Genomic DNA, 14,827 nt, shown 5'->3' with positions numbered 1-14,827 from the left:
GGTACTGTTTTTCTCATATTTAGTTAGCAGCGCCATCGACTCTATCAACAATGATTTTCAACTCATTGTCCATCCATTCGATCTCGCTTGCTGTGACCAAGGCTGTTAGCCACTGAGAATCATTAAGTATCAACTGGAGACCATCGTCCAGCCATACTCTGATGCGCATATTCTGTGGAGCCTGGGAATTGTTTTGCCCGTGGTAGTACTGACGGATGGTGCCGTGTAGAGTATCAAAGTCAGTGCATTGGCTGGCGGGAACTTGAAAACGAGGGACTATGCGTTTATGGTCCTCATTTTGTATGATGTTGATGGATAGAGTAACTGGTAAAGCATCTGAAGCAGATTGTTGATGCTGTGGTTGTTGCTGGTCCAATCCAGGCTGTACCTGTATAGGGACCTGAGGTACCACCTCGGATGTTGGGAACTGAGGATCCTGGGCCTCAGTACTAGCCGGTTGGATATTTGGGTGCTCCAGAAGATAGTTTTTCACGATGCGAGTGGCATCACGGGTAATACCAGTTGCGCTATATATTGGGGAACATACCCGGTTAATATCAGAGCAAATATACATCTTGTCCAACACAGGGCGAGTTTTCAACTTACAAGTAATTCCGCGCAGCAATGTCTTCTTCACCGCTGATCCGGAAGTTCACCTCCGACATTGATTCAGATGACATTAGATGGTTGACAGTGCACTCTTGGCAGCTATCGGTACACTGCGTTGCATCACCACCATGGTCAATTTGATAGTGGCAGTCTATAGCAGCAACTAGTCCCCACCAATCTGATTGAGGCAGGCCAGAGATTGATCCAAGGCTATCCAGGCGGTAGTCTTGATTATACATCTCGTATGCTCGTGCGACTGAGTCCCAGTCCGTTTGATAGGTAGGGTATTCGTTCCTGATGAGACCCAGCATTCCGAGCTCAGCTGTGCCACTGGGAGGTGGCTGATGATAGCGTGCAGCGCTATCAGGTATGGGGTTAGTGGTGGATCCCGAATTTCGCTTCGATTTATCTTCAGAGTTCCCTCCCTTTCGAATCTCGATGGCATATTGGCGCTGTCGTTCGTTAGTGACCATTCGACGGAGCAGAGGAGTGACAAGAGAGATGATTCTCTGATCGTCTCTAGGCCAGATCAGTCTATCTGAGCTGGCACCATCATTCTCGACATGTTCTCCAAAGTATCGTAAACCGTTCCCTTCTCGGTCTAGGAAGTCTCGTACACAGCTCCAAAGCCGGAGTTTGACCATCTCCGTATCGCCACGACCTCTCTGGCCGACACAGTCGCGCCGTTCAGGGTGATTTTCGTCCAACATGTATTGCTTTGCAGCAGCCTGCAGATGGAGGAAGTTCTCTGGAGATAGTCCCAAGGAAGTGAACATCTTGGACATTGGTGGGCGGGTAGCCTTCTTGCTTGATGCTGACGGTTGCCTAAAGAGGGCAACGGCAGAATGGACACCGGCTGCCCGCGCATCCGATATCACTCGCTGCGGAGGCATCTCTCTAATATCCAAAGAAGATCCGTCGGTTTCGGGTACCTGCACCCCAGCTCCGTCTTGGGCCATGCTACTTTCCTCTCCCTCTCCAAATCTGAATCTCGTCGTCGCAGAAGTCATTGCAGGGTCGACGTTGTTCTGGTTACGTTTGCGTTTTCGCACACTTGCGGTTACAGTGCCGGGTGGCGCTTGCCTGCCACCGCCGCTGACTGATGACTCTCCTCCTGGGAGACTTCCGAAGGAATGGCCGGTCGGGCCGGCAGTTGCGAAACCGTTTTCATCTAAATGCATGCCAACACTATAGTTTTCCAGGTGGTTTTGGATACCCCGTCCATGACCGGTAGCCATCATATCACCTGCATCGTTCTGATCCCAGCTTTCGTCCTCACCAGCAGCAGCTGTGGCAGCTTCAACAAGACCGGCCAGTTGATTATCTGTAGGATAACCCGGGGGTACCCCAACACTGTTGCTGCCTAGGTGGGGTGCGTTCCCTTCAATATGCTGTTGCTGCTGGGGCTGCTGCTGCTGGGCCTGTGCTTGAGGTGCATGGCTCACAAATTCAGCACTGGTGTTTTGCTGTGGCCCAAGTGGCATGACACCCTGACAGAGCACTTCAATATCTAATGTATGAAGGTACCTATCCATTTGTTAGCAGACAATTGATGCAGTGTGTGAAATCCGGCATTTGCACACGAAGCAAATGACGAGCAGAAACATTAAAATACACATCGTCAACGTTCATTACGTCGTTTGCGGCGCTGTGTTTTTGCCATTGCCATCGCACCCAAAGTCGCAGCGACGACGTACCTTATTCTACCGGCAACTTTGCCAAATATGCTACAGTCCTCGCAGACGTTGAGCGTGTGGCGAGTGCCTGGTATCCCTGGTATCTCTGGTATCTCTGGTATGTTCCTGCTGTGCTGGCGCTTGCCGGCGCCTAACGCCTGCCGATCTATATTTCTATATTAGGCAGCTGCCAACGGCGGAGTTTGTTGAGCCGCTTGGCCTGGGCGTTTGGGTTGTTTGTGTTGTTTGGTCGCGCCTTCTTGAAGAGGAAAAAAATTTCTCGATGTTTGAATTTTTTGTCTTCGAGACAAATTATGTAAACAAATCACGTGATTGACTCTTATTACGTCATAAGATAAGATAAGATGGTGGCAACGACAACGAAAGACGAAAAGACGAAAAGATGAATGATCTATTGAAAAAGCAACATCAAAGGGTATATTTATTTATACATAAAGAAGGTAAAGATGAGTTTTGAAATATAACAGTGAACATGCTGGATGAATGCAAAAAAAAAAAAGGAAAAAAAAAAAAGGTGGTCCTCTTGAATTAAAAGCCGTCACCTTCCTTCCACGGTCGACCAGCAATCCGAGCCCTGACGCGAGGATCCCGTCCTCGAGCGAATGCTGCATTCCTTATTTCATTAAACACGGCCCTTTTCCGCTGGATCTCCTGCTCTATCTGCTGCTTCCTAGTCATCCTAGGGACCTCCATCTTAGCCAGAGCAGTGAAATTCTTCTCCTTTTTCGCGCTTGCTACCTCCTGTTCCTTCTTGCGCCAGTGGTCCAACTCCAGTCGCAGACCGTAGAGGATATTTCCCAAGTTCTTGAATTCTTGAAACGGCTTGTCATTGTCGAAACAGAGACCGTAGCCGTCACAAAAACACACTCGCTCGGCGGGGCAATAGACGTACTGTCCGGTGAATATGATATGCCAGAGATACTCCCATACGCGGCCGGAGTAGAAATCAATTAGATTCGTGCGAAGCAGCCAGTCACGGTAGTAGATAAGGTGAGATCGAGGGATTGCCTGGGCCCTTTCGCGAGAGAGGGCAAACTCGGCACAGCACTGGCCGCCGATAACATCTGGGATCGGTATGGAAGGGAAAATGTCTTTCCAGCCTTTGAGGACGCTAGCTTCTTCTGGCTTCGCCGAATCTTCCTGGGTGTTATGAGGATTTATCCAGCCCGGGCAGCCGGGTGCCCACGCACACCGTAGGTTCATGAAGCCATTCCTGACTACTCGTTCAATGCTTAGCCGTCTCACCATCTCCGCAGCATCTCGATTTAGGGGCTCTTCGTGGTGCCAGGCCTCTTGATGCGCGTGCATGAATATCATGATCTCTGGCAGGTTGTCATAGTTGTCGATAAGGTATGTTAGGTAGACCATGGCCTCCCGGCCTTTGTTTTTGGGGATTCGAGGAAACGACAGTGGGTCGTCAACGACATAAATCTCCTTCTTGATATCCTCGAGGCTGTTGATCCAGTCGACCCTTTCTGTTCGTAATCGAGGGACAATAAGGGCTTTCGTATAGTTTGACCCCGGTGGCTTCGGGGTTCCAGCGGTAAAGTTGGAGATGATAAAGACATCTTCTGCTGTAATTGGAGTGGGTGCTACTGGGGCCTTATGCTGGGCCTTATTTGAACCTGTCCATCCCTTTGAACTGGTGTTAGCAAGGCCAGCTTTTAAGGAGAGCTTCACTCTGCGGGGAAGGAGACCCAGCTTACCTTTATTTGTGGTACTGATGCGGAGAGCCGCTGGCTGGTTATTATAAGAGTAAGAATAAGTAGAAAGATGACTATAGGTAACTGGATCCCTGCCTTTGGGATTAAGGAGATCATGGTTGTTCGTCAAGCAATCAATACCATGCAAGCGACGAAACCAAAAAGAAAAATAAATAAAAATAAAAATAAAATAAATATACAAAACGAACAACTTCCCGTCCTTCTTGTCAAAACAAGCAGCGGGTAAGAATAGTAATAATGACGGGGGGGAAACCAGCCCCTATTATAAAAAGGGAGAAAAATCGCCGATGGGGGTGAAAACCCATCGAGGAGGCGAAAGTCCCGCATGTCCCAAAGGGCATGGTTCCTGGTTCCACAGCGATTAAAGGACGGGAGAGTATGGGCCAGCGGATGATAGCCAAGCACGCAGAGTGGCATATGTGTATGGATGACCCTGTGGATCGTCCAGGACAAAAGCATTTCGAGGCCATCATCAGCGCTGCCGGTTGTCGGATATGGGCCACTTTGTAAGCCTTCATGGGCCGTGAGTGCCAACGTAATTGGCCGGCATTTAATGACTGATCGTTGGGTACATTCCTCAAGTCAGTCGGGGGTACGGAGTATGTACAGCATGTATTGTTATCAGAGCCCTAGAACGAGAAGTATATGAACGTTGCGTGATGCTGGGAGAATCCATGCAGATGCACTCCGGTGACGAATAGGCTCGTATATCTCCGCGATGATCCAAGGCCTCCTTGCTCAACGGCATAAGCAGAAACAGGGTCTCTAACCTCAAACATGACAGCAAGTCCGCTTGTATCCATCCAGCAGACAGCGGCACACGACTTGCCTATCGGCAACCCAGGCGAGACAAGGCCGGATAGTTGGAATTATAGATCGCTGTGGAGACTGTCTGGCCAGCTAATTAATTAACTAGGCTTCTTCAGCATTAAGGGCAGAAGGAGGCTAAGTTAGCTGAGCCTCCACCCCTGGGAACCAACCGCCCGCGATCCGGATATAAAGACTGTGTGGAGGGCAATTCTCGTCTTGCGGTCGTCGTCGTGTACCTGAGTACTTCGTATCTTGACAAAGGAGAAGAATGAGGACAGAGTACGTCGCCTGCAGCCACAAAGACGGCCCTGCCGCGGCGGCGGCCGGTTTACTCGTAAGCTCTCCACCGGATGACGCAGATCTGGAGGTTTCACCTGCACCAGCCTCCGCTGCTCCGTCCTGAGGCACACTCTCTCACACTCCGTTAAACAACATAAAAAGGTTTAAGGGTCGCTAGCTCAGGCCGACTCTGAAGGACGCCATTGTTTTTTGTTATCAATTCTTCGAGCGGACGCCTGGTTGGTTGGGTCAAGAGCAAAGCTTTGCCGTCGCTTTTGACTATCGACGGCTTTTTGATGGCGGCCGTGAGCGAGGCTTCTGATTGGCTGCTCGCGGCATTTGGACTCGTTCCATATAACATCGCACAGAGAAATATAAACATGGAGTTAGATCTGCTCATATTGCAATAAATACTCCGTAATTACATTAATATGGTCATGCTAACATCATTTTGGGGGGTTCAGGCTGAAGCTACAAGTACAAGCTTAGCAGCTCAAGATAGAGCCTAGTTTGTTCACCACAAACTCCTAAGCAGAGGAGTCAGCATCCCTCTTACCTCTGGCAGTAGCCACAGAAATGCTAACGTAACATCCGTCGCTCTTCACAATGTCCGACTCGGTGGGCAGGCGACCGCCGTTACCGCAGATGTTCACGTCGGGGTTCCCGGAGGTAGGCAGGATGCGGGTGAGGACAAAGCTGAAGTCATCAGGGCTGGTGCAGTCATAGTCGGAAACGGCGCCGAAGTTGACGTTGAGGAAGATACCGGGGGGCAGGATTGGCTTAGCATTCTGCAGCAGGGCGTTGGTGACCTGAGCGGCGAGGGTAGCGTAGACCTCGCTATAGTTCGGGGTATAGTCCCAGTAGGCGGTTAGATGGCCGACGCTGCCAGAGAAAGCAATGGCGGGAACACCCTCAAGGGCAGCCTCGGTGGCTGCACCCACGGTACCGGAGATCTGGACGGTTCGGCCCAGGTTGGCGCCGACATTGGGACCGGCAACGGCAAGGTCTGGGCGGCCGCCGAAGAAGCGAGGGGCGACGTTCTGGATGCCATATCTCATCGAGGTGACGGGGAAAGAGTTGACATAGTTGAATCGTGGGTTGTTCTGGTCGTAGCCAACGGCAGGACTACCAGCTGGGCAAGAGTCGAACTCGCAAGGAGTGTTACGGGGGGTTGGGTTAGCATCCGAGGAGCCTAACATCGAGCAAGCTCTTCGTTAGCTACTGGAAAGTCTCGTTATAACGACCTCCCATAACTAGCATTATGCTTACCAGTGCCACTCTTGTTGTCAGCTGGCGCAGAGACAACCACGCTGTGTCCTGAGTTGGTCAAGGCATTGTACAAGGTGTGCAAGTTCACCTCAGCCCAGCCATCGTCGTTGGAGGAGACAATGTTGGCCGCCCGAACGGCGAGGGGGAGCAAGCAAAGGGCCACACGGAGCTGCATGATTGAGTATTGGCGATGCTGTAGCTTGGGAGTGAAGATGAAGGCTGCTCTGTCTCTGGTCAGCCCTCAACGAAAGGGGACAGCAGAGCTCATTTTATACCCTTCTCTCTGTCTTCCTCCTTCGCATTCTCCCGTCCACTCATTCTCCTCTTCTTCCTGCGCTGCTACCGTTACCGCCTCTGCTTCTCTGCCTCTTTCTTCCCCTCCAGCTCCCAAGCATGCGGGTGATCGCCGGTGCAGGCTGGTCCCCCACCCCTCTCGAAGGCACAACAAGCTCGACGGGCAGCATCCGACTGGGTATTCTGCATCTTCAGGACCATTCTTCGCCAACAGCCAGCTGCCATATACCCAATAGCCTGGCTCAGTTGCGGCACTCGCAGGAATCAAGCATCCTCAAGGTCGACGGTGTGCAGGGAAGGGCTCGAAGTTGCTCACGGGCTGAAGCGAAAGGGTCGCTTTTTTTCCTTCAGCAGGGGAGGAAGAAGTCAGCCTTCCAGGACGCCAGGAGAGACCGTGTGCTCGACATCCCTGCTCCGGTGGTGGAACTCCATGCGCCGTGTTCCAGCGCTGCTGGGGAGGTTGTTGATGCTTAGTTCGTCTGCCGGTGGATGTGATGTGCGGGAGAAGAAGAGTCGAAGCTGGGCCGAGGTTAAAATAAACGGCGCTCCACCCTGATAATAATATTAATGATAACGATGATAATAATAACGCCGGAGCTACAGAGGGTACTATGAACAGCTATATAGGTGTTATTAAAGGCTCCAAAGTACTCCATAGCGAAGAGAAGACAAACGATGTTACATGAAGGGGCGCTCATTGGATGGACCGCTACCGGAGATAGATACATCTGGCTAATCATCCTCCGCTTCGTCCTCCACAGTGGCTGCTCGGCCCTTTTGCTTGGGCACAGAGCTGTGCGTACTATTATCTCCTTCACTATCGTTCTCGTTGTCGTCACTGTCATTATCATCTCCTTCTTCGTCGTTTTCGCCTTCGTTCTCGTCTTCTTCACTTTCTGCGTCTTCTCTGTCATGTTCGGCTTGTTCAGGGAAGCTACGTGCCGATGGGTTGTTGAATAGTGACCTGTTCTCGTGGGTTTCCTCTGGGGATTGAGAAGCTCCACGGGAGGGTAGGCCATGGGGCTCTCGCTGGGGTGAAGTGCTTGGCAAGGATGGTGCCGGAGCTGTGTTGTTAGTAGTATCATGTGGAGGAGTTATAGTTGGAGTATATTGAGAAGACTGCGGCGGTGTAGTGCCGGACGTAAAAAACTCAGGTGGGCTTGCAGGACCGGTGCTTGACACACCGATATTCCCGTTTTCCTGGCCCGGGGTGACTGTGTGAGAAGTGATTGTAGCTGTCGTGTGGTTGTGATTTGGAAATGGGGACGTTGAGGCCGATGGAGGAGCAGATGATGATGATAATGGTGATGTTGCGGTTGGAATGTTTGCATTAGCGCTTCCTGCCGCCGTGTTGTGAGGGCCTATTGGTGGATTTAACGGTAACGTGCGTTGCAGGGGCACCAGAGTCCATCCTGGTGGGATGGAAACCCCTTCGGGAAGACGTGGATCGCCTGAAGGTATCGAAGTAAGATGAGGGTTTGTAGCAGTATATGACTGGCTATAGTTAGGACGTATGGTCGTCGAATGGCTTGTACCCGAGGGGGTCGTACGGGCGGTGAGAGGATGTGCTTGAGTGGTATTTGGCTGAACCCTAGAGGACCCAGGGCTGGTGGTATTCTGGGTACTAGCCGAGGCGTTGCTCTGCACAGTGCGGAGCCGAATCAGTTCGTAATGTAGAGCTCGTATGACCTGTAGTTGTTCCGCAGTATTTGTGAGGTTGTTTATCTCCTGCATCACTTGATGTTCAAGCTGTTGGGTGACCTGCTGCACATCCCTGTGGTTAAACTCGGAAGTAGAACCGGGCGTGTTTCCAGCAATCGGACGGTCAATGCCAAATCCAAAACCTGTCCGCGGCGCTTGTCCCCCAGGAGGTGGGTTCTGGTTCTGATTTGCAGCCGGTGCCTGTGCAGCTTGACCGTGGATCCCCTGGCCCATATCAATATTCTGTAGCATGTCGCCACGACCCGCTCCAAATCCAATGCGGACTGGACCAAAATTAAGAAACCACATACGGCGTCGGATTTCTCCGTCTGCAGCACCTGCTTCGTTCCCGCCTTGTTGCTGGTCTCCTGCTCTTTGTCCTCCAGCCGCTGCACCACGCCCTGCAAATGGTCTAGCATTTCCTTGGGTGCCGGTAGTGACCGGCTGTCGACAGGTAGGACAATTCTGTTGCCGCTCTAGCCAGCTTCGTAGACAGGCAAAATGAAGTAAGTGGCCGCATGGGAGTTTTTTCGCGCGTAGTCTTTCGGGAATTGGCCTGGTTCGCCGAGCAGGAGCAGCTGCTCCATCATTTGCTGCTGGCGCAGGAATCCAAGGCTGCATCTCCTCACGACATATAATACAGACATCCTCCCTTGCTATCTCCTCTGCAGTTGCATCAGGATATCGTTGGTTCATATCGCGGGTAGCGTTTCGATACCGGATGAAGTCGATAATACGTTTGGCAAAAGATCTCATCGTCACAACCACATCTCTAAGAATATGGATTGGAAGTCCGTAAAATCTGAATAGGATGGCGAAGAATGAGAGATATACTACCAGCTTTAGAAAGTCTGCCAGGTGATTGAAATGTCAGCTTATGAAGTCAGTTCTGGGGCTGGATAATCAATCCTTACCGGTAATAAGGTCCAGGTAGAACACCCATCGACCCTTTTCTTCCCATCCTGAAACATCCAGCTCCATTTCATCTATATCATCCTCACTTGGTAAATTGTCCGCATTGGGAGCCGGAAGACCTGAGGCAGCCTGTTGGCGAAGAATTCGTTCCCTCTCCGCTCGGATCTCTGCTCTGCGCTCCGCTAGCTTGGCCTGTTTCTGCTGTCGAGTGATATAAATCTCCGCCAGCGAAAGAGTATATCTAGCCATGGTCGAAGTAGAGAGTATTGTAAGGACAGCAAATTCGAAGCCGAACATTACCATCATATCGGGCCGTGCCTGCCGCAAAACCGTTTTGATGGCGTATTCGAGCATCTGCGAGTTGAATAGTACTGATATAATCAATGACACAGCGAGTCGGGTGTGGAATAAGCGTGGATTGGCCGGTGGTTGCTGTTCAAGGATTTCTACCCTACCCTCACCGATCCATCCCCAGATCTTTCCCGCAAGCAAGGCAACGAACATGACCATGAACCAAGCTCCTAGTTCGCCCCGGAAGATCGTCATGGCCAGACACGTCTCAGTAACCGCAAACCATGCCTTCTCGTACAGTTGTTCGGTTTCAATCTGCCGTAACGGGCCATACAGAAGCCTCTGGAGGCCAAAGAGAGTGTAACCGGACATAAGTAGGCATAGGTTCGTCAGGATCTATAGAAGAAGCGAAGCCGTTAGCATCCATCTCTCTCAACGGGCTAGCTCTTCCTCCGCTCGCCATATTCCAAACGCCTGAGCCGGTTCCATCCATACCATGAGATTCGCATTATTCTGGGAAAGGAAAACAGCGGCAGAATAGAAGTTTGAGCGTTGGTGTAGCGCTCGCAAGGCTACCCCCGCGGCGAGGACTATGGAAGTCTGTTTAAGCGGGTGTTAGTAACAATTCCACGCAGGCTGGATGGTTTGCGAAGAGCGATTAGCATACCCCAGTGTAAGCAGCCAGCCTCATAGTGGATGGTGATCTAGATGGAATCGCAAAATAACAAGACAACCATGCAGTCGTTGAAGCTAGCTATGGCGTTGGTTAGACTAGAGATGTCAATATCTCATGGCTGAAATGGGCCGTCGTCCGAGACGAGAGAGCGTCCTAGTCACTCCTCTCAACTGTGTATCCAGTGAAGCAAGCCCAAAAGAGTGTTGTCCGTCTGCTGCATCCTGCCAGCCTGGCTCCTTTTTGACGTAGTTTGCTTGTTCGTCGTTGTTTTTGCTCGAAGTGGACACTTTGCTTATCTGATAGAGTATTGATGACTCAGCTTTCATTAGTAATCACAATCTGATAAGGATGTTTTGGCTTTGTCAGCATCGACTTTCAGCTCCATCAAACTTGCAACCTTCAACCTCCCAGCATTCAGCTTTCGACTGTCATCATCAAACCCGCGCCAATAGAGCTACAAAAGGATGCGTAAGGCATCCTGTTGTGCAGATTATATTCTTGTACAGGATTGTTTAACTTCAGGGGCACATTATCGAGATTGTCGTCGAGCCATCAAAGGAATGCAAGTTTGCCGGTGAATCATGATCTCCCAGAGCCGGCTGCAGACGGCCACCTACTTGCTAGCCGTTTGTCCCTTCTCCATCGCCTTTTTAGTGTTTATGAACTCGGCGGTATCCTTTGTTGTCACGGACCTAATCAAACTTGAGCATGGCCATGGCAATGCTGTCGGAACCCTGGGTTTCGCAGACGAGCTGTTAGCTCTAGTTGCTTGTCCGCTCTGGGGCTTGATATCAGATCGCATTGGAGCAAGATATGTAAGGAGCCTGTCGAAAGCCTTTTGATGTTGTTACTACACTACAGTTACTCAGTGACTTATGATACATGGAACTTTCTAATGTGAAAGTAGGTGTCCACAATCGGCTATTTTATAGTGGCAGTATCTCTAGTCATATTTGTGCAAGCCAAAAATGTTTACCCCCAACTCTTGCTAGGAAGGCTTTTATTCTGCCTTGGTGGCTCAGCGGTAGCAACTATGGTGACTGCATTACTTCCTGCTATTACTGCTAATCATGATATCTCCAAGTGTCCCGCCCCTGGAGTTGCTGCTCCTCTAGTTTGCACTCCAGATGCGGCCAACACTGGGAATGATGAAACTTCTCGTGTAACAGGCCAAGAACGCTCAGCAAGCTCTGCACCCCGGCTAGCTGGGTATGCCGGTATGTTCACCGGCTGTGGCGCTCTTATAGCTCTCCTCCTGTTCCTTCCCCTCCCTGTGCGTTTCCAGAAAGCTGGTTACTCTCCTGCGCAAGCAATTAAGTTTAGCTTTTATACCGTGGGGCTAGTAGCTCTTATTATATCTGTTGTGTGTTTTTTTGGGTTGTGTGGCCTCCAGGGTGATGAAGGGAAATCTCTAAAGTTACTCCTCGGCTCCACCAAGAGGGACCAAATTCCAGGAGCAGAAGAGCAGCTTCCTGCGCGTTCGGGGAATTCCGCCTATACGTCTCCGCGTTCCTATTTAGCCCAGCTATTCGTCGCTTTGAAAGCTGGTCTGACAGACTACAACATTGGGTTGGCTTACATTGGTGGATTTGTCGCGCGATCATCATCCGTCGGCATATCCCTATTTATTCCCCTCTATGTCAACCAATATTATCGACGCTCCGGACTTTGTCATGAAGCTGGTAAACCGTCTACAGTCCAACTTCTCAGCCCCAACCCTGGGGATATCAAACAGTCCTGTCCACGGGCATACGTCATTGCATCAATCTTGACCGGGGTTTCACAATTAGTAGCTTTATTATGCGCGCCATTATTTGGCTACTTATCTGACAAATCCCGTCGATACAATTTCCCGTTGTTGATGGGAGCCCTTTTAGGGACCTTGTCCTATGCGATGTTGGGAATTTTACCAGGCCCGCGAATCAGTGGCTCTTGGTCGAGTGCAGCAATATTTGTCGACATGGCCTTCATTGGTATCAGCCAGATTTCTGCAATCGTGTGCAGCCTGGCTATCTTGAGCAATGGCATAAATGGCATCCTCCCTGTAATGGACGATGTCGAGCATGAAACTCAGGATAATGTCCCGGAAGATAGGGTCCCTGCAGACACTACTAACAGGTCGCTTGAAACCATAAACGAGTCAACCCCCCTGGTATCAGACAATAATGTGTACACAGCTTCTCCACAGAAGACTTTAATCCATGTCAAGGGCTCCATCGCTGGCATGTACTCTCTTTGGGGAGGTGCTGGTATTCTCATCCTAACTAAGGTTGGTGGCATCATGTTTGATAAATTGTCACCACACTCCCCGTTTTACATCCTTTCCGGTTTCAATGGATTGCTTCTTATTATGGGGTTGATACTCGGGCTCAGGCAGCATTGGAGCAAAGGACGATGTCATTGATATCGCGTTCAAGTGGGTTACCACTCGTATCCTTAGCACAATTGCTGCATTAGGGTGATATAAATAACCTTTGAAACGCCAAACAAGAATTACGCCATTCTTCCCCTGCCTAGGTCAGCCATTATTTGTCTACTTACGCATCCTAAAGGGGTCTTAACCTATATATCCCGAATACGGGGTTGGACGATCAAGATGGTTATGCCATAGCCAATCCAACAGTTCCTGTGCCGTTTATTCCCGGGCTGTGGCGTTTTTACTCGCCCGATTAGGAAATCAGAATTGAACTTCCTTATTGAGAATGCTGCAGAGAAGAATCAGCGAATGTTCTATGCAGCAAATCTCTTCCGTTGCTGATCATTTACCCCCCACCATCTGCAGGTCTGCCATTTTATGCGGTCCGCAGATTTTGATGTAGACATGACCCCATGGTCTTCACCCGCTCCGCCGGTGTAGGGCTGAATTGTCCTCATGCCGGCGGGAGCCGCGCCATGGAAACCAACATTATGGTCCATACTAACTAAGGCTATTTTTGGATAACCTTACAACAAACCAGAGAGAGTTTATGACCGCCAGATGTTTACTGTCCTGTTCCTTCCTGAACATATAGTATCCACCAAGCCAAGGGCTACAAGGAGTCTACCCAGTTACTTACAACGACGGGCCATACCGACCAACAATGCCCCAATTGGAATCAGAAAATATTTCGGGGTCAGTCATTTAGGTTCTGACTGGGCAATTTAGGCCATCGCCTTACAAGTATCTGGCCATCTGATGTATGGGGTATCGATCTGCTTGCCTAGCAACAGTGGTGAAAACGGAACAGGATATAGATACGTTCAGCAACCCCTTACACACATAATAAAGTTCCGGGATCCGTCAGCATAGTAATGTATGGCCGCAGCTGATGCATCTTCATGGATAACGTCAAACCCCTTTACTCTAGCGTCTGCCAATTGGCAAGGTTTACTTTCGCCTCTGCGGCGCCTTCCGGGGAGTGTCTCCATTCTACCCGAAAGTTAAACAACGCTTAATTGGTGCAAGGGCCTTTGCGCTAGAGAACGACGAATGGTGAAGAAAGGCAAGGATGCATACGCCAATACATCCTACTATGCAAAGTTACCACTGGGCAACCACAAATTTCCCCCTTCTCATGCACCGAAGCATCGAAGAACCTTCCACAGTAGGAAAACCCAGATGTCTGCATGATTTTAGCGACAGTGCAACCCGTGGGTTGGGGCCAAGTCCCGTTCCAACAACCAACCATGAACGTTAGGAGGGTATGTGCATGAAAATTTCCATTCTGACGGGACTTGGTTTGGATATAAAGATGGGAAAAAAGAAAAAGAAATGAAATGACCTAGAGGGGGTTATGATAGACGACCCCTAGGGCGGGGGAGCAGATAACGCAAAGAGGCAATGCTGGTGTCAACTGCTGATTAGTTAATTCAGCCAGGTGGCCTCTGGCTGTCGTCTCGTGTACCAACCATTTTCGAGGTTGATCCTTCAGCTGCTGGCGCCAAAACCATACCAATGCACCCGTCTTTGAAATTCTCTTTCCACTCGGCCGCTGTTGTCCTCCCACACGCCCGCACTGTCCTCTAGCAACGATCTAAAGGAGATGGCTCGCCAATGCTGCAATATGTCCCGTACGCTGACAGATTAGACTATATATTCACCAGAACAAATTGTCGGTGTGCTCAGTGCTATCTCGCACCGCCATTCCTGAGGCTCGATAATGAGAAATGGTAGAATCCGTTTTGCAGACAAAGAATCTATATGAGGTCGCACCCATGAAACCTTCTGGTCCCTCTGTGATCGCTCGGTCTCAGGTCAAATGGAATAAATTTCCGAAATGTGGTCCCCTTCGAGCAGGAAAATAAAGCATATGCATCCTTCGAAACAAAGATTCCAGTCTCATTTCAATTTTTGACTTGACGCTAAATACCGGTCAGGCACCACGCCGTTCAGATTTGCGCGTGCTGGTAAATTCACCCCCAAATCATTTATGCTATCATCGAAAAAGAAGAAGAAAAAGCAATTTCACAAGTTAGAAAAAGGAATGGGAAATACAACCCCAGATGGAACTCAAAAGTCTGCTGAAAAAAAAAATTCATGGGGGTTACAGGAACGGACAACGTTGGTTCTTTTTTTTTTTTTT

The 14,827-nt window shown here is 50.0% G+C and overlaps 5 protein-coding genes across 5 annotated transcripts; 1 reads left to right on the top strand and 4 right to left on the bottom strand.

Annotated features, from left to right (window-relative positions):
- Positions 1-19: 19 nt before the first annotated feature.
- TRV_01114 (uncharacterized protein) lies at positions 20-2,144 on the bottom strand (the record flags this gene model as incomplete). The annotated part of the gene is made up of 2 exons (XM_003024661.1): positions 20-527; positions 607-2,144. 2 exons carry the CDS (start codon positions 2,142-2,144, stop codon positions 20-22), a joined length of 2,046 nt encoding a protein of 681 aa, XP_003024707.1.
- A 690-nt stretch (positions 2,145-2,834) lies between these two features.
- Positions 2,835-4,126, bottom strand: TRV_01113 (uncharacterized protein; the record flags this gene model as incomplete). Its single annotated transcript, XM_003024660.1, has 2 exons — positions 2,835-3,980; positions 4,013-4,126. The coding sequence occupies 2 exons, from the start codon at positions 4,124-4,126 to the stop codon at positions 2,835-2,837; spliced, it is 1,260 nt and encodes a 419-aa protein (XP_003024706.1).
- A 1,520-nt stretch (positions 4,127-5,646) lies between these two features.
- On the bottom strand, positions 5,647-6,563 carry TRV_01112 (uncharacterized protein; the record flags this gene model as incomplete). Its single annotated transcript, XM_003024659.1, has 2 exons — positions 5,647-6,311; positions 6,389-6,563. 2 exons carry the CDS (start codon positions 6,561-6,563, stop codon positions 5,647-5,649), a joined length of 840 nt encoding a protein of 279 aa, XP_003024705.1.
- An 851-nt stretch (positions 6,564-7,414) lies between these two features.
- Positions 7,415-9,961, bottom strand: TRV_01111 (uncharacterized protein; the record flags this gene model as incomplete). The annotated part of the gene is made up of 2 exons (XM_003024658.1): positions 7,415-9,216; positions 9,298-9,961. 2 exons carry the CDS (start codon positions 9,959-9,961, stop codon positions 7,415-7,417), a joined length of 2,466 nt encoding a protein of 821 aa, XP_003024704.1.
- An 885-nt stretch (positions 9,962-10,846) lies between these two features.
- TRV_01110 (uncharacterized protein) lies at positions 10,847-12,669 on the top strand (the record flags this gene model as incomplete). The annotated part of the gene is made up of 2 exons (XM_003024657.1): positions 10,847-11,080; positions 11,173-12,669. 2 exons carry the CDS (start codon positions 10,847-10,849, stop codon positions 12,667-12,669), a joined length of 1,731 nt encoding a protein of 576 aa, XP_003024703.1.
- Between the last annotated feature and the right edge of the window lie 2,158 nt (positions 12,670-14,827).

This window comes from Trichophyton verrucosum (assembly GCF_000151505.1).
Source record: "Trichophyton verrucosum HKI 0517 chromosome Unknown contig00098_1.f1.exp, whole genome shotgun sequence".
NCBI lineage: Eukaryota > Fungi > Ascomycota > Eurotiomycetes > Onygenales > Arthrodermataceae > Trichophyton > Trichophyton verrucosum.
This window is presented reverse-complemented; position numbering and strand designations above follow the sequence as displayed.